The sequence below is a fragment of the Suncus etruscus genome, chromosome 9 (genome assembly GCF_024139225.1).
Source record: "Suncus etruscus isolate mSunEtr1 chromosome 9, mSunEtr1.pri.cur, whole genome shotgun sequence".
Lineage (NCBI taxonomy): Eukaryota > Metazoa > Chordata > Mammalia > Eulipotyphla > Soricidae > Suncus > Suncus etruscus.
The window spans coordinates 48,676,484-48,693,798 of NC_064856.1; the positions used below are offsets into that span (position 1 = coordinate 48,676,484).

At 51.3% G+C, this 17,315-nt stretch overlaps 2 protein-coding genes across 2 annotated transcripts in view; both read left to right on the forward strand.

Annotated features, from left to right (window-relative positions):
* The window catches only part of GDPD5 (glycerophosphodiester phosphodiesterase domain containing 5), an 89,869-nt gene extending 87,321 nt beyond the window's left edge, over positions 1–2,548 (forward strand). Inside the window, exons 17-18 of the mRNA XM_049780284.1 lie at positions 123–235; positions 2,174–2,548. Of these exons, the coding sequence (XP_049636241.1) occupies positions 123–235; positions 2,174–2,319 (259 nt within the window). The 3' untranslated portion in view covers positions 2,320–2,548. The remainder of the gene's footprint in view (positions 1–122; positions 236–2,173) is intronic.
* Positions 2,549–8,609: 6,061 nt separating this feature from the next.
* KLHL35 (kelch like family member 35) lies at positions 8,610–16,570 on the forward strand. The gene is made up of 6 exons (XM_049780561.1): positions 8,610–9,466; positions 11,418–11,602; positions 12,923–13,041; positions 14,124–14,312; positions 15,583–15,771; positions 16,385–16,570. The coding sequence occupies exons 1-6, from the start codon at positions 8,610–8,612 to the stop codon at positions 16,568–16,570; spliced, it is 1,725 nt and encodes a 574-aa protein (XP_049636518.1).
* The last annotated feature ends 745 nt before the right edge of the window (positions 16,571–17,315 follow it).

The following is a 17,315-nucleotide window of genomic DNA, read 5'->3' on the forward strand; positions in this document are numbered from 1 at the left end:
TTCCTCATCTGGACACTCAGCCAAGAGTTCTTCTGGCTTCTCAGGCTCAGTCCAGAATGGTCCAGGGCTCTGCACTGGGAAGGGCTGGGGAAAACCTGATGTTCATGGGGTCGTCTCTGCAGGTGGCGCCTGGGTGGCATCCGGAGCTACAACCCTGAGCAGATCATGCTGAGCGCTGCTGTGCGCCGAACCAGCCGGGATGTCAGTATCATGAAGGAGAAGCTCATCTTCTCAGGTGTGCACCTGTGACCAGATGAGACAGACCCTAGGCTCGGGTCTCTGCACACGCCATGGGTTTTTGGTACCCCAGCAGAATGGTGATACCATACATATGGTTGGGGGGAGTATGCCTGGTCACACACAAGAGGGAAGAACACAGCACAGAGTCAGCACCAGTGGGAAATGGGGAAATTGTGCAGGGAGGAGGTGGCCTGCAGGGGGAGTCTGCTCTAGCTTATGCAAAGAGCTGTGCAGTATCAGTTTGACCCCTACTTTGTACCAGTCCCTGTTAAGATTCCTGGTTTGATAGAGGAGGCAGTAGAATATATGGATCCATGGAAATGACGTGTCACTAGGGCTCTAATAGGGGCTGAATCACAATGGGGACCAGAGAGCAGCCAAAGCTCGCTAAGACATGAGGAAGGTTTGGAATCCATATGAAAGGTGGTGACATAATTGAAATGAGAGTGATGAGTAAGAGGATCCTGGGTAAGGGCTGGAGGTGCAGAAAGAAATGAGGTCTGGAGGTGAAAAGAGAATTATCAGAACCCTAGAGTGAGTACTACTTGCTGGGGTACCAAGAACTATCACTGAGTGGTCTCTGGCTGCTCACCAAGGGTGGGATGAGTGGGTGTCTGGACGTCAGAGAAAAGGATCATGGGTAGGTCTTTCTCTGACTGCTTTTGCAATCAGGCTCTAAGAAGGGACCACACACAGGTGATGTGGACAAGAGATATGTATGGTATCACCATTCTGCAGACTAAATCCAATACCAGGTGTCAGCAAGGCCAGAGGGATCTGTTCCAACCTTGTTCTTGTCTACTGGGTCATAAATGGTCCCCCTTACGTTCGCACAGCCTTCTCCACCATGTGGCTCTACATTCAGATTTCTCCTATATGGGGATGCCAACCATACTGGAGGACCCTGAGGACCTTCTCTTAGCCAATACTTCATTTCTGAATAAAGGTCATATCCTGAGATACTGGGGTTAGGGCTTCAATATAAGAATTTTGGGGAATGTTGACAGAGAGGTAAGACTTCCCTTACATTGCAACCAACCTGGCTTTCATTTTTGGGATTACATATTGTTCACCCAGGAGTAAGCCCTGAGCACTACCAGGTGGGATCCCAAAACAAACAAAAATAAAAACTTCATAGAGCCTTCCTTGATAGCTAATGCTGAGTTGGGGTATCTATCCTGGTGTCCCACTACCCTCTGGCCACACTAAGCAGTTCCTGGAGGAGGGTCCCCAAGCCCCTACATTGTGTCTGATGAAAAGACTATGGGATAAATAGCAAGTGGGAGGTGGACCTGGTACTCCTGAGAGCAGCTCCCATCCCTGCTGACCCCTCCATGTAAGAGGCCTCCTAGTGCACCTCCTCCAGGCCCTGCATACCTGCACAGCTACTCTTCCTGGGCCTTGACTGGGTGTTGCTAGAGAGCAGGCACTGAGACAGATGCCCAGACCTCACTTGGCCTCAAGGGGCTCCAGTCAATAGGAGGCACAAAGATTGGATTGATAGTAGGCGATATTAATGGGCAGGACAGAGGAAGACAAAGATTAGGGGTTGTGAGGATGTCACATTCCAGTATGGAAAGGTCCCAGGCAATTTTGGGGAAGCTGCAGCAATAGTGATGTGATGAATTGAACCAATTTCAGAAAAGAGGTGTGTGTGGGGGGAGGGATTGCTCCCAGGAAAGGAGTTTTGATGTGCAAAGTAAAGTAAATCCGTGGGTGCCAGGCTCAAGGGGGTACAACTAGCATTCCAGGGAAGAGAGGGCAAGGGTAAGGTTAGAGGGTTAGAGAGAGCCCAAACGGAATCCTAAATGCCAAACCAACACCTAGAGGCTTGACTGCCCTGGAATTTCTGCCGCTGTCCTCCTTTGCCCACCTGCTGTCCCTACCAGCCCGCTGCTCCCCTCACTCACACCTTGCTCCTCTGACTCCACAGAAATCAGCGATGGCATGGAGGTCTCCGATGAACTCTCTGTTGGCTCAGACAACAGTTATGACACGTATGCCAGCAACAGCGTCGCCTCTGCAGAGCCCCGGAGGAGTGGCCGCGCCAAGCCCCTCACAGACCAGAGTGGGCCTTAGCTGGGGCCCACTTGTGGATCTGTGCCAATGAGGAACTGTGGGGCCTGGGCCCTGGTGGCTATATGTGGACCCAGCACCTAGCAAGCTGCAGTGTTTCTCACAACTGCAGCTTCCTTCGAGCCATGGCCTCTCCAACAGGGGCTTCATTCTGCCCTGAGGCTTAAATGGCCAGGACTCTAGTCCCTCAAGAGCCCCTGCTGGCCTGGGGCTCCTTTTGGGAAATAGAAGGAGGGCCTGGTTTGGGAGCTATGATGGGCCACTGGGCTATACCTGGCAGTTGTTCACCATGGAAGTGGCTCCTCTGTGCCCACAAATCTGTCTTCCTATTCATGCTGTGAGGCAGCAATTTCCCCATTTTTATCCCGCCTGAGGGCCTGGGCTGGGCCCTTGCCCCCAGTACCGCTGCTCTTTACACCAGTCTCAAAGCACAAGGAGCTACAGTCCAGGAGGATGCTGGCTCCTGCCTGAGGCGGCCACATTCCCTTGGAGTTCAGGGCTGCCCCAGTGCTTGTCCAAGTTCAGCCTGTCTACAGGACAGAGTGGCCCCAGAGCCTGGGGCTCCAAAGACTGTCATGACCTCAGGTTCCATGGCCATGTCCATAGGGCAGGTACCACTTAGGAAAGGTCTCCTGAGCATGGACGTGTGGCCTGTAGAGGGGGGATCCCAAGGGCTTCAGACATGATTAAAGCTGCCATCTTGACATGTGTCATTCCTGGATGTCCACAGTGCAGGGTGGGGAATAGGGGCAGACAGAGTGAGCTAGATCAGTCTTCTTCTATGGCTTTGAGTCATTCTCTGAGAACTGGAGAGTAGCTGAACCCCTACCTTGGCAAGACACCCTAGAGGTTCCTTCACAGCCTTGGGTATAGGGACCACTAGCTCAATATTGAGTGGGGAGGGGGGTGTGGTGATTGTTTTAGGCATGAGTGGCCATACAAGGCAACAGAGCTTAGAATGTCAGAGGCAGGATGCAGGAGCTTGGACGTGGTGAATGGGGGATCCTAGTCCCATTTAGAACTGGCATTGGACCAGTACAGTAGGTCCTTCGAGGTCACGGGCGTGTCATTCTGTGCTCCTGTCCACAGAAGGTCTGCCCTTGGCCAAGAGATGCCTCCCCTCCCCACAGATGAGGGGCCTCATGAAGAGGTCCACTCATTTTCTGGGCAATGTAAGCTGAAAAGGACACATGCCCTAAGAGTCTGCGGTGTTGGATGTGTCCTCAAAAGTAAGGGGAAGCAGGACTCCAGCTCCAGCTGCATGAAATAAACGTGGTGCTTCCCAGGAGCCAAGGGAGTGGCGCTTCTCTAAATGAGGTCTTCTGCATAAAATTCTGGGGTCTGGTGGCATCTTAATAGAAAGCAAAATCTCTCCCAAATATTGGAACCCAGACCACTACCATCCCCCACATCATTAACCTCTCAGACTGCCCCTTAGGAACTGTGAGTACCACCTGCCTACTTTCCTTGGTCCCTGTGGAATATCTGCCAAGACCTTTTCTTCCTGGGGCAGAGGTCAAACATAGCCCCCACCTCCAACAGGCAGCAGTGAGCGGGAAGCTCCTTTAGGGCAAGTGGAGACATAGGACATTCAAGAGTAGGTGGTGGTCTGGGAAGGGTGAGACCACAGCCTGTTGGAATCCAGCTTTCCCAGAACTCTACTCTCTCCAAAGAATCCAAACAATGCAGGAGAGGCCACCTCATTGCTGGCAGAAGTACTTCCCTGTGTATTTTCAGATAAGTCATTGCCAACTCTCTCTCATGTAAGGTCCTAATACCCATCCTGAGTCACCTTCAGGTCTGTGGATAGCCTGAAAGCCCCTGGACACAGAAAAAGGAAAATAAGCCCCCCTCCCCACAACTCCTCCCAAGCCCAAATCTTTCCCCTCAGGTCCAACCTATCGGCCACCTGCTCTAGGCCCTGTGAACCCCAGACCTACCTCTCAAGCATAGATATACCAGGGTCCTGATCACTTATATATAGCCCACCTTCTTTACAAGGAAGGTGGGTGGTGCATGCGGGAAGGTACTCCAGACTTACTCCTACCTCTGCACACAGATATCACTCCTGGCAGGGCTTGGAGAATCATATGAGGTGCTGGAGATTGAGCCTCAGTCAAACATATACAAACATATCCACTGGACAATCTCTTCAGCTCTTGAAACTTCTTCTTGGCTGCATCATGACCCATCAAAGCACAGCTCCTTCCTCACTTCTGCCTGCCAGAGACATCAGTAAAGGAGGCTTCACAGGACATATGGCTGTACTCATATACCCTCTTCATTCCGGTAACCCAGGGTGCAGGAACACCAAGATCTCTCTTGTCAGAGGAGTCAAAAGCCTTGGAGAACAGTGACCTGCCTTAAAGAAGCATCTCTCAAAATGCCCCCTCATCTATGAGGATAAGCCCCCTCAGCCTTCCTACAAACATGGGTCCCGAGCCCCTTACTGAGATGAAAAAGATCTGGCATCAGCCTTGGATTGGTGTGTGTGTGTGTGTGTGTCTTCCTCTGGATTCAGTAGGCTAAGCCAGCCCAGAGCCACCCCCTACTTCCCCAGTGTCTCCCAACTCTGATTAGAGGGGTTTTGTTGCATGAAAACCATTGCCCCTCATCAAAATACCTCAAGGCCTCCACAACGATCACACACAGCAATGAACAAGCAAAGAGTGACACTGGAGAACGAGCAGGAACACGAGTCCCACAGTGACGTCTTATCTATCAGGGGCCATGTGGCCATTGCAAATCCAGCCCTCTAAGCTGTGCCTTCACATCTTAGAATTAGACATCTACATGCCACAGCCCTGGGATCCACACACAGTTCCCTGCAACAATGCACACAGACACCCCAAGTCCCTGGGGCAGAAGCATGTGCAAACAGCATATCTCAGCCACCCCATGGACATACACGCCACAAAAATATCGGTACAACACACAAACCTCAAACATACACAACACACAAGTTGCATACTACACACTTCATACATATTCCTCATACATCAATTATTCACATACAACCTCACACATCACACATACCACAAACACACACAACCTTATACAATCTCACACTTCACGTCCATACACGGTCACGGCACTAGGTCACCAGGAGCACAAATCCTGCAGTGCTCCCAGTCCACCCCCTCCTCCCTCGCGCCGCCCCTCTCCCAGGCTGGTCCAGGAGGGGAACAAAAGCCCAGCTCGGAGCCTCCTCCCCTCCCCTCCCACTGGCGTCCAGCCCCTTTGTCCGCCAGCAGCGGTGTTGAGTGGAGTCCGGCAGAGAGGCCGGCTGCGGGCACTCGGGCTGCCCTGACAGACAAACCAGGGAGCAAGGGAGCAGCGGCCCTTGCCAGCACCTTGGAGAGGGCGTGGCCAGGTAAGTCGTGCTACATCCGGGGCGGGACTTAAACCTTGGGCCAGGCTGTGTCATTGTGGGTACATGTGCTGTGAGTTTGGAGAGGACTTGGGGAGGTGGTCAGTCAGGGATTGGGGCCACCACTGCAGCAGGTGGACAGGCTCTCTACTGAGGTGAGAGTGTGCCAGATCCAGGTTCTTTCTGTGTCCTTTAGTCCCATCACTGGGAATCCCAGAATTCAGGATCCCAGAACTGGAGTCTGATGTCCTGGCATGTCTGCTAGGACCTGCACAGTAACAGTGAGAGAATAAAGGGCCCTCGGTACTGGGCCCTTCCCACCTTCCCCTGTGGCTGCCACCTCTTTTCCCCGACACCTACCTTCTAGGACATAGACCTGAGGGTGGGAGCAATTCAGTAACCTTGCTCACCTCCTGCTGCTGGTCTTAGGCTCATCTGTGAGATTCAGCCTTCTTGGCAAGTATGTTCTGGTCCCCAGGCTTGCAGAGCCCTCTGAGCTGCCTCTCTACTAGAGCCACCTCCAGACGCCACAGAACAGCTCTCACTGTGCTTAATACTTACCTAAGCCCGTGTTGATCAAGCAACCTTTCAAGGACCATGACCCATCTTGTATGGGCTTAGGACAAACTTGAATATGAAAAGGGATGATCTAAAGCAAGGGTCTCAAACTCAATTTATCTGGGGGCCGCAAGAGGCAAAGTCGGGGTGATCCTTGAGTGCAAAGTCAGTAGTAAGCCTTGAACATTGGGGGTGTGACCCAAACAACTAAAACAAAGCAAAACAAAAAAAGATTCCTCTAGGGCAGGGCCACAAAATGTTGTACGGAGGGCCGCAAAAGGCCCGCGGACCGCGAGTTTGAGACTCCTGATCTAAAGAAACTTCTCAGGGTTGTGAGGCTCAAAGGAAATGATATCCTAAAAAGTCTCCAGTAGGGCTGGAGTGAAAGTACAAGATGTCAGGCGTTCGTTTGCCTTACATGCAGTCAACCTGACTGTTGATCCCATATGGATCCCATATGGATCTGACAAAGAACTAGAGTAAGTTTTGGGTGTGTGGGGAAGGAGAGGGAGAGGGGGAGAAAGAGAAGGAAAGGGGAGAGAGAGAGAGAGAGAGAGAGAGAGAGAGAGAGAGAGACAGAGACAGAGACAGAGACAGAGACAGAGGAAGATGGGAGAAAGAGGTGGTATGTGGTACATCCTAGTTCTCTTGTGTGTGACTTTGTCCCTAGCACTTTTACACATCCCTTTTCTGTCCCAAAGTTGTGCCCAGCCCATTAAGAGGCCATGTGATCCCAATTTAGAGGGCACCCTGAAGGTGACATAGGCAGGTCACACAGCAGGTCACCCTATGCTGCCCCCTGAAGAACATAAACTCAAAGGATAAATTCCCTCTGTTTTGTCCCTCACCTCATATCCTCCTTCCCTGCCTCTACACAGGCTGAAGAATCCTCCATTTACCCTACCCTCCTATACCCTGTCCAATCCCAACCATCTCCCTCAATCTGTAGTGCACTCATTAGTCACTCAACCCCAAATTCCTCCCCTGAATTTTTCTAACTAGTGCCCCTTTTGTAAGCTTCCCTAATATGCTATCATTTTCCAGGGGATTCCTGCCAAACTGTCAGCAGGGTCTATGCCTTTTCTACCTGACACAGAAAAGGCTCAAAGTAATTACTTATTTAACACAATTACCTTCAACAGGTTTTTGGATGTGTTTTTTTTTTTTTTTTTTGGGTGGGGGAGGTGGCATACCCAGATATATTAAGGACTTACTCCTGGCCCTCTGCACTTAAGAATCCCTCCTGGTGGGCTTGGGAAACCATATGGGGTGCCAGGGATTAAACCCAGTTAGACCGCATGCAAGGCAAGTGCTCTACCTATTGGGCTATCAGTTTGGCCCTATTGAACAGATTTTTTATTTTGTTTTCCTGAACAGGAATTAACTGAACAACTATTACGTACCAGATCACATGCTGCTGGGCCCAAGGCAGACATTAAACTGAACATTCAGGGTTTGCTCAATGGGGGGAGCACCTTCAAGAAACCAGGGGAAGAAGGGACAGAGTAGAGACAAATAGCAGTACCCTCTCCCTATACCCTGGATCTTTGTGGAGTATCTGCTCCCTAAACCAAAGTCTGTTGCCCCATTAGTTGGGTCCCATTTTCACCTTTGTTGATTGTTTGTGTATCTGCAAAGAGCTCCCAGAATGAGAAATTGATTCCCATCCCCTTCTCCCCTTTCGGGGGGGAGATCTTGGTAATACTTATCCGCAGCAAATAATCCACACAGACAGGAGGGTTAAGGGGTAAAAGGTTGGGCGAAGAGAGTCCTTTGTCAGCCTGCTGCTAGCTCCAAAACACCTAGAGCCAGCCAGCCAACTCTGGCCACTGACCCCGAACGCCTGGCACCCAAGCTATTTATTCGGCTCTCAACAGCGCCCCCATCTGGAAGGTCAAGGTGGGACAACAGGCAAAGAATAATCTTATGGAAATATTTTCATATACAACAGTCTACCAGAACTGTGTGCACGTTCCAGGAACGTTCTGGCATCCCCCTATCAGGTAACCAAGTGACACGCCTTTCCCTGCGAGAATCTCTACAGGATCAGTCGTTCTAATTACCTCACATTACCCTCATTTGTGAGGTGGCTATTTGCCTTATGTGATACTGAAAGGAAAAGGCTTGGTGAATGCAAAAAGAAAACGCGATAGAGTTTTGGATAATCAAATAGGCAAGGGGAAAAGTGATCCAGCGAAAGGCAGGGCCTACAACCCTATATCCATTAAGAATCTGCTAAGAGTTGATGAAAGGAGCGTGAATGAATGAAAGCACTGAGGGATCAACAGGCCAGGGACCTCCTGCCCTCGAACAAGGTGCATTTCTACACTATTCGCTACTTCGCAGGATGCTGGAGGAATCGGCGATGGTCTCCGAGACACCGTGTGCCGGGCCCTGCCACGCCCAGCGCGTCCTGCAGACCCTCAATGCGTATCGGCGGACAGGCACGCTCACCGACGTGGTACTGCGCGCTGGCGGCCGCGACTTCCCGTGTCATCGCGCGGCGCTCGGCGCGGCCAGCGCCTACTTCCGGTGCCTGTTTGCGGCTGCGCAGAACGACCGCGGCCCGGCCGTACGCGTGGTGCACGTGGCGCCCGAGGCGTCCGCGCCTGCGCCGGCGTCGACGTCGACGTCGGCCGCGTTGGCAGTAGTGCTCGACTACGTGTACGGCGCGGGCGTGCGGCTGCGCGCCGAGGACGAGGCGGCCGCCGTGCTGGCCCTGGCCGAGCGCCTGGGCGTGACGGGCCTGCGCGAGGCCTGCGCGCGCTTCCTCGAGGGCCGCCTGCGCGCCGCCAACAGCCTGGCGCTGCGCCGCGTGGCCACCGCCTTCTCGCTCGCCCCGCTGGCCGAGCGCTGCGGCCGCGTGCTGCGCCAGTCGTTCGCCGAGGTGGCGCGCCACGCGGACTTCCTGGAGCTGGCGCCCGACGAGGTGGCCGCGCTGCTGGCCGACCCGTCGCTGGGCGTGGCGCGCGAGGAGGCCGTGTTTGAGGCCGTGATGCGCTGGGTGCGGCACGACGCCGTCGGCCGCCGCCGCCACCTGCGCCCCCTGCTGGAGCACGTGCGCCTGCCCCTGCTCGCCCCCGCCTACTTCCTGGACAAGGTGGAGGCCGACGAGCTGCTGCGCGCCTGCGGCGAGTGCCGCCCCCTGCTGCTCGAGGCCCGCACCTGCTTCATCCTGGGCCGCGAGGCCGGAGCGGCGGCGCTGCGGGCCCGGCCGCGGAGGTACTGCCGCGGCCTCAGCGTCTGGGCTCTCCTTTGGCCTTCCAGCATCCTTTCGGGGGGCCCCCAGTGTTGTTCAACCTTTGGCTGCAAAGGCACACTTTTTTGCATGAGAAAGAAAAGCACGAGGCACACCACCATTTGAAAACGTTAGGGCCCGGAGAGATAGCACAGCGGCGTTTGCCTTGCAAGCAGCCGTCCCAGGACCAAAGGTGGTTGGTTCGAATCCCGGTGTCCCATAGGGTCCCCCGTGCCTGCCAGGAGCTATTTCTGAGCAGACAGCCAGGAGTCACCCCTGAGCACCGCCAGGTGTGGCCCAAAAACCAAAAACCAAAAAAAAATAAATAAATAAATAAAAAAAATAAAGAAAAAAGAAAATGTTAAAATAAAGGGGGGGGGGCGGACAGATAGCATGGAGGTAAGGCATTTGCCTTGCATGCAAAAGGACCGTGGTTCAAATCCTGGCATCCCATATGGTCCCCCACGCCTGCCAGGAGCAATTTCTGAGCCTAGAGCCAGGAGTGATCCCTGAGCACTGCTGGGTGTGACCCAAAAACAAAACAAAAAAAAAAAGTTAAAAAAATTTTTTTGACTCTGTGACTATATTGACTATCTAGAAGGGGGATTCTCTTGAATAGCAATCAAATCAACACAAAGACATTATTTTATAATGACTTTATTATGAAAAGATCTAATGATGGACCTATTTGTGAGCCTCATGTTACGGATGAAATTGAGGTTTATTCCCCCCCACACACACAAACAGCACACCAGACAGCACACCAGACAATATCTCACAGCACACTAGTGTGCAGCAGCACAGTGGTTGAAAAATGCTGAGTTTTAGGCCAGTCATTTCATGAGGTCCTGTCGGCTGGTATTTCTTCATTAGATGGGTCCTGAGAGGTTGGCTGGTCCAAGAGACCAGTGGGAGAGATGCAATGATCTCACCCCTTTATTCTTAGTGCTCGCCTTTTCTGCTGGGTGCCTGGGATGTGGGAGTGACTTGTAAATACCCGTGAGTCAGGGTCTGGGTCATCTTGATAGCTCCAGAGACTAAATTTCATGCTTTGCATGTGGGAGGCCTGGATTCGGTTCTTAGCATTATGTCGTCCCTTGAGTACTGCTGGGCACCACCCCTCTTCTTCGGGTAGTGAGTAGCAGGGCTGAATGGGAAAAATGGAAAGAGGCATCTGAATTTAATGGTTTATAAATTCTAATCAGGTCAGAAACCTGAGAGGTCAGTGAATTAGGAGAGTGGTTTGCTGACGGATGTAATAGCCTGGTTTAGGAGAATTAGTGGTTACAGGATGTGTTTAGGAACCATCTCGTAAACCCATCCCTTAACCACTAATGTTTTTAGGAGGAAGGAGGAGAGGAATAGTGGGCAGGGTAGGAGGTCAGAAAAAGAACAATTTAACAAACAGCTTGAATTTCAGCTGTAGTGCCAAAGTCTGTTTCCCTTAGTTTCCTTCTGTGTGAAAAGGAAGTTGCCCTTTTTCATGTGATGGTCAGAAGGATTAAATGGCAGGATTTAGCTAGGGGTCTGTAAAGACTGGTTTTCTGGACCAAGGGAGTTAACTTAAAAGGTCTGGGGCACATGTTTTGCATATAGGAGCCCATGGTTCAGTGCACAGTGATCCTGTCCTACCTTAGATATTTCTTGGAGTGACCCCCGCACTCTTACCCTAGTACTAAATAGCCCCTGAGCACCACTACATGTAGCCCCCAAACAAAAACAAACTTGTTTTCTGTAACTTAGAGGTCAGTAGAATGTGCTGATTAGTGTTCTATATCCATCTATATTTGGAGAAGATAGGAAGTGACAGAGCCAGCATAGGGAGGGGAGGAGTCATGAAGAGCAGTAGGACTGTCTGTGAGGGTAAGAAAGATGCATCTTGAATGTTGGTTGAAGCTCCAAGTTCAATGGGCTTTGGGCTTATTTCCACCCCAGATTCATGGACCTAGCTGAAGTGATTGTGATCATTGGCGGTTGTGACCGAAAGGGAATCCTGAAGCTGCCCTTTGCCGATGCCTACCACCCAGAGAGCAGACGCTGGACTGCACTGCCTAGCCTGCCAGGATACACGCGCTCAGAATTCGCTGCCTGTGCTCTCCGAAATGATGTTTATGTTTCCGGTGAGCGTGGGGTTGCAACGGGAACCCTCTAAAAACCTTCCTATACCATCCACTTTGTCTTTCCCTCCAGCCAGGAAGATCAGTCGGGTTTTTTTTTTTTTTTTTCCTGCTAGCCTATAGTTTTTGGTTGAAGCAGTCTGCAGTTTTGCAGAATGTCAGCTTCAATCCATATTAGCATCACTGCTCTTTATCAAGCCAAGTGTGAGCTATTTATTTACTTTAGTTATCCCTTAGTCCCCTTCCAGATGAGAGAGGTGAAGACTTAACCCACTGTTTCAGAAATTTCAGAGATAGGATGAACCATTTATTTGATACCAGAGGACCAATGTCCTCCTTGAATGAGGCCTTAGAGACACAGACAGAGCTCACCTGTTGAGGGGAATACAGAGAGCCTTCCTATTAACCACCAAGCACAATGTGATGGGAGATCTCAGAGCCCTCAAATATTCCAAAATCATAGTCAGGAAACCTGACCCAGGTTCACGGACAGATGACTTTTTATCTGGGCCTTAAAAATCAGAGGGATCAGAGGCAGAGGCACAAAGCTACAGAAAGAAAGCCTACATTTGGCGCCCTGAGTATCCTAAGAGGTAGGGAGCTGTTGCAGAAGGCAGGTAGGAGTGAGCTTAGGGAGCAAATGACTGAGCTTGCTGTTGGAAGGGGTTCTGAGAGGGTGCCTGCACAGACAAAAAAGCATAAGATTGAGTCATGGTGGCTTCAGAAATGATCCAGAACCACATTTTATAAATGGACCCCTTATCCAAGGTCACTTTTGGGACATCGATTCCCATGGGGTGTAGAAAGCCCTTTACAGAGGGCCATTTGGATGCACAGAAGCAAGAGCAATTAGCATGTCTCTTGGGTCACAGGCTCTGGCTGAGGGGGACAGTCAGAATGATCCCTGGGTAGACTATTTCTGAGAGCAATGGTCCTACTCAGGAACCCAGTGTGGTCTAGCACTGAGAGGGAGAATCCACAGCCAGCTAGGCCTGGGCTTATGTAGCATTCCAACTGCTGAGCCTGGGGATGGGAAGCTCTCTGGGTCATTGCTGTGGCAGTACAAGGTCTTCAGCAGCTCATTACTAAACTTCACTTGAGTTGCCTGTCATTTGGGTTGAATAATCTCATCACTGCACAAAGAGAAGGCCATGTAGTCACTGAGGCATGACAATTGAGCCGTCCTACCTCCCTTGTGCTCTCAGCTCATTCCTGCTGCTTGTCTTGGGTTCCCTTTGCACTCCGGCTTCATTCGCACTTGAGGGTAGGGAATGAGGACGGTTCCTGGGGGGTGGGGGTTAATAACTGCTTCTCTCTCTCTAGGCGGCCACATCAATAGCCGTGATGTGTGGATGTTCAGCTCCCATCTGCAAACCTGGATCAAGGTGGCCTCGCTGCACAAGGGGAGGTGGAGGCACAAGATGGTGGTGGTGCAGGGGCAGGTAGGGACTTACTGGAAGAAGACACACAAATCACTTTTTACTTGATTTCTCTACCCTCTCCCAGTTTTTGGTCACTCCTGGCTCTGTACTCAGGAATTACTCCTGGTAGGCTTGGAGACCAGAAGGGATGCTGGAGATCCAGCCCAGGTTGGGGGTGTGCAAGGCAAGCTCCTTACCAGCTGTACTACATCCTACTCTCAGAACCATTCTTTGGAAAAGGGATCTGAGGCCCTCAGAAATGGGATGTGCCCAAGGTCAGATTAATGTTAATTTGAATAATGTTTGGTTTTGGTTTTGTTTTTTTGGGTCACACCCAGCAGCACTCAGGGGTTACTTCTGGCTCTATGCTCAGAAATCACTCCTAGCAGGCTGGGTAGACCATATGGGATGCCAGGATTCGAACTACCATCCTTCTGCATGCAAGGCAAATGCCCTACCTCCATGCTATCTCTCAGGCCCTCTGATTTGAATGTCAATAATAGTAATTACATAATTGATAGCCTGGTGGTCAAGACTCTGGGCTCTCAGATGAAAGAACTTAGGTTTGACTCTTGGCTCTGTCACTAAACCCAGAGTAAAGGATCAGACACCCCTAGTGCCACCCCTCTGCCACATCCTAAACTCAGAAATGCAAAACAGTGCTACTCAGTCCAGTTGGTTTTTTTTTTCCTAAGGGGGTGTTTGGGACCAGGGTTACGTGCGGCTCTACATTCAGGTATCACTCCCGGTGTGCACAGGGGCCCATTTAGGATGCTGGGGAGGAGCCCAGATCAGCTGTGTGCAAAGTAAAAATCTTATCCGCTGTACTTTAAGCTCCAGTCCCACTCCAGGTGCCTCTCACCAGTAACCAGCTTTGTTAGTAAGCACCAACTTGGTGCCAGGTGTTTCACAAACCTAACCTGCATTCTATGGCTCTCCTGGAGCTCCAGCTTTATCCAGGTTTATAGCAGAAACTGGGGGTGGGGGTGTGCCCTTTATTTTATCAAAGGCTGGAAACTTTTACCCGTGCAGAGCTGGGCGGTGAAGCCCAACACATGTGACGCTGACGCCAAGTGCCTTTTTGCCTTCATCCTCCCCTGCAGCTGTTCGCAGTGGGTGGCTTCGACGGCCTGCAGCGCCTGCGCAGTGTGGAGCGCTACGACCCCTTCTCCAACACCTGGGTGGCCACAGCGCCCCTCCCGGAGGCAGTGAGCTCTGCTGCTGTGGCCCCATGCGCCGGCCAGCTCTACGTGATTGGTGGCGCAGGGCAGGACGGCCTCAGCACCGACAAGGTGGGCGCATAGGCATGCATAGAGCTAACGATTTCCTAGCGCTTTAGCCAAAGGTATGAGTTCAGCGATGACCTGAAGGCCGCAGGGCCGGACGGCAGTATGTAGAATTTGGGCTGTGGATCTGACAGATGTCATTCAGAGTGGCCCCCAGAACCTCACACATGCGGCAAATGCTCTACTTCCACATTTGAGTGTTTTATAGACATTTTTTTTTTTTTTTTTTGGTTTTTGGGCCACACCCGGCAGTGCTCAGGGGTTACTCCTGGCTGTCTGATCAGAAATAGCTCCTGGCAGGCATGGGGGACCATATGGGACACCGGGATTCGAACCAACCACCTTTGGTCTGGATTGGCTGCTTGCAAGGCAAACACCGCTGTGCTATCTCTCCGGGCCCGTTTTATAGACATTTTAAATTGAGCGAGGATAAAGATGGATTCGTTTAAATGTTCTTTCTCTATTTAAAACACATGAATACGTAGAAAATAAAGAACGGAGCCAGGAAGGACAGCCTAGCGCCATCATCAGCATAGAACACCTGTGGCTGTTACACCTTGCTGGTCTTGCTCAAATTCCCCGTCAACTGACTTTGGCTTTTCTGTTTAAAAATTTTTTTTTTCTGTTCAAAATGTTTAATGTCTCATTAGTGATTCTTGTTGAAGCGTGAGCACTTTCCACCTGCCTAGCCACCTTCCTGACTGTTCTATGAACCGTCCCTGGGCAGGTCAACCCAGTCTCGTTTTCAGTTATTGAGCATTTAAGCCTTTTTGTGAGAAAGTCTTTGTCACCATGGGAGGTCTTCCTCCCGACAGCTATTCTGGGATCTGGCCTTGAGAGCTGCCTTGTATATGGCTCTTGTACCATGGGCGGTTTGGGGGTCTGAGAGAACAGGGAGTCAGGTAACAGGCCAGAGGTCATGAGGGGCATGGTAAGCATCTCTCCTCTGTGCCCGGAAGGCTTATGGACAGTTGCTGGACACTTTGGATGGAATCTTTCCTGACCTCAGCCTTCAGCAAGAATGCACACAACTCCTGCCTATGGGGTTCAGGTCTCCCGCCCAGCCTTGAAACAGGAGGCTTCTGACTAAAGGTCAGGGAGGGAGGGAACACCCCAAGGACTGGGACAGTGGGTGGGTCTCCTCCTTTGTAGCACCCTGCCCACCTCAGGCCTGGATATACCAAATATTGTTTTGATGGAAAGGGGAATGCAGGGCACAGCACAGGACAACTAAGGGTGGAGTGGGGACTTTACCCCTGCTGCTCCTCACCCCCAGGTGCAGTGCTTTGACCCCAAGGAGGACCAGTGGAGCATGCGGTCACCGGCACCCTTCTCACAGAGATGTCTGGAGGCAGTGTCCCTTGAGGACACCATCTATATCGTAGGCGGCCTCATGAGCAAAATCTTCACCTACTGTCCTGGCACAGATGTCTGGGGAGAGGCGGCTCTCCTCCCCAGCCCTGTGGTAAGTGAGGGTCCTGGGCAGTTTCCCAACAGAAGTAACACTGTAAGTGCAGAATGTGGCAACCTGCACTGTTCTCTTATTCTCTTGTGGCCCCATAGGGAGGCTGTTGTGTACTTAGAACCCTGTCCTAAGTGATTCAGACTGGAATTTTGGCATTTTCTTCAGGGTAAATGGAATTGCTAAATTCCCCTGCCTCTCTACCTCCCTGAAACTTGAGACAATGTAAGGGTTGGCTTGATAGTCCCTGCCTGTTTTAAGCCCCTGCCACCTAAGAACCTGAGATTTCAGGAGCACCAAGGTTGGCAGTGGTAATTATTGCTCTAGGGGTGATTATGAAAGCCCCAGGCAGTTAAAAATGTGTTTAACCCCACTACTAGTTAAGGGACTTCTCTGAAGAAGGTAGAACTGTGCTCATTCTGCAGCTAAGGAAACTGAGGCCAAGAAATGAAGTGACTATATGCTGCAGTCCTTCACCTCATCTGGGTGAGGTGCCACCCGCTTGACTCCTGCCTCTGCTATATCCAGGCTGCCTGTTCAGAAGCTATCTAGCCTGGTGACAGGGACTAGGGTGGCCCAGCTGGAGCCCACAGTTGATTCCTTGCCTGTCCTCCAGGAGAGCTGCGGTGTGACTGTGTGTGATGGGAAGGTGTACATCCTCGGTGGGCGTGATGAGCATGGGGACAGCACAGACAGTGGCTTTACCTTTGACCCCAGCAGTGGGCAGGTAGAGGCTCCCCTTTGTCTGCAGCGCTGTACCAGCTCCCATGGCTGTGTTACCATCGTCCAGAGCCTGAGGTGACCTGAGCCAGGAAGTGGATCACAGCTCAGTGCTCTGTTCCCCTTGTGGCACCTTCTTGTAAATAGCCCCATAACTTCCTGTACTTGTTCTAGAATAAAACTTGCTTCTAAGTTTGGGTCTGTGATAAACTGGAGCAATATGGCCCAGAGAAGTAACACTCAGAGCATGTTCATCCACCAGCTGTTTACCTATTAAATAGGTGACTATTTTCCTGGCATCCCATATGGTCCCTCTTAAGCATCATCAGTAGTTCCTGAATGTAGAGCCAAGAATAACATCTGAGTATTGCCAGATGTAGTCCCAAAACAAAATAATCAGGCATAGGAGGGCTTATGTTTTGCATACAGGACTGGGTTAGTTTTTTAGCATTGCATGTGTGGTTCCTTAACGGTGTGGCCACACCCCACAATAATGATGATGGGGCATGAGAGATTACTCAAGAGGGCTGGAGCCCTATGTTCAATCCCCAGCATGCCAGGAGTGACTCCTGAGCACCAACCAGAAGTAGTCCCTAAGCACCATCAAGTGTGGCCCAACTCTCCCTTCCCCTCTATTAATTATAATGAAAGAGGGGCCAGAGTGATAGCACAGCGGTAAGGTATTTTGCCTTGCACAAAGCAACACAAGATGGGTCCTGGCTCAAATCCCGGCATACCATATGGTCCAGGAGCGACTTCTGAGCAGTCAGGAGTAACCCGAGTGCTACCAGGTGTGACCCAAAAGCCAAAAAATAAATAAATGAAAA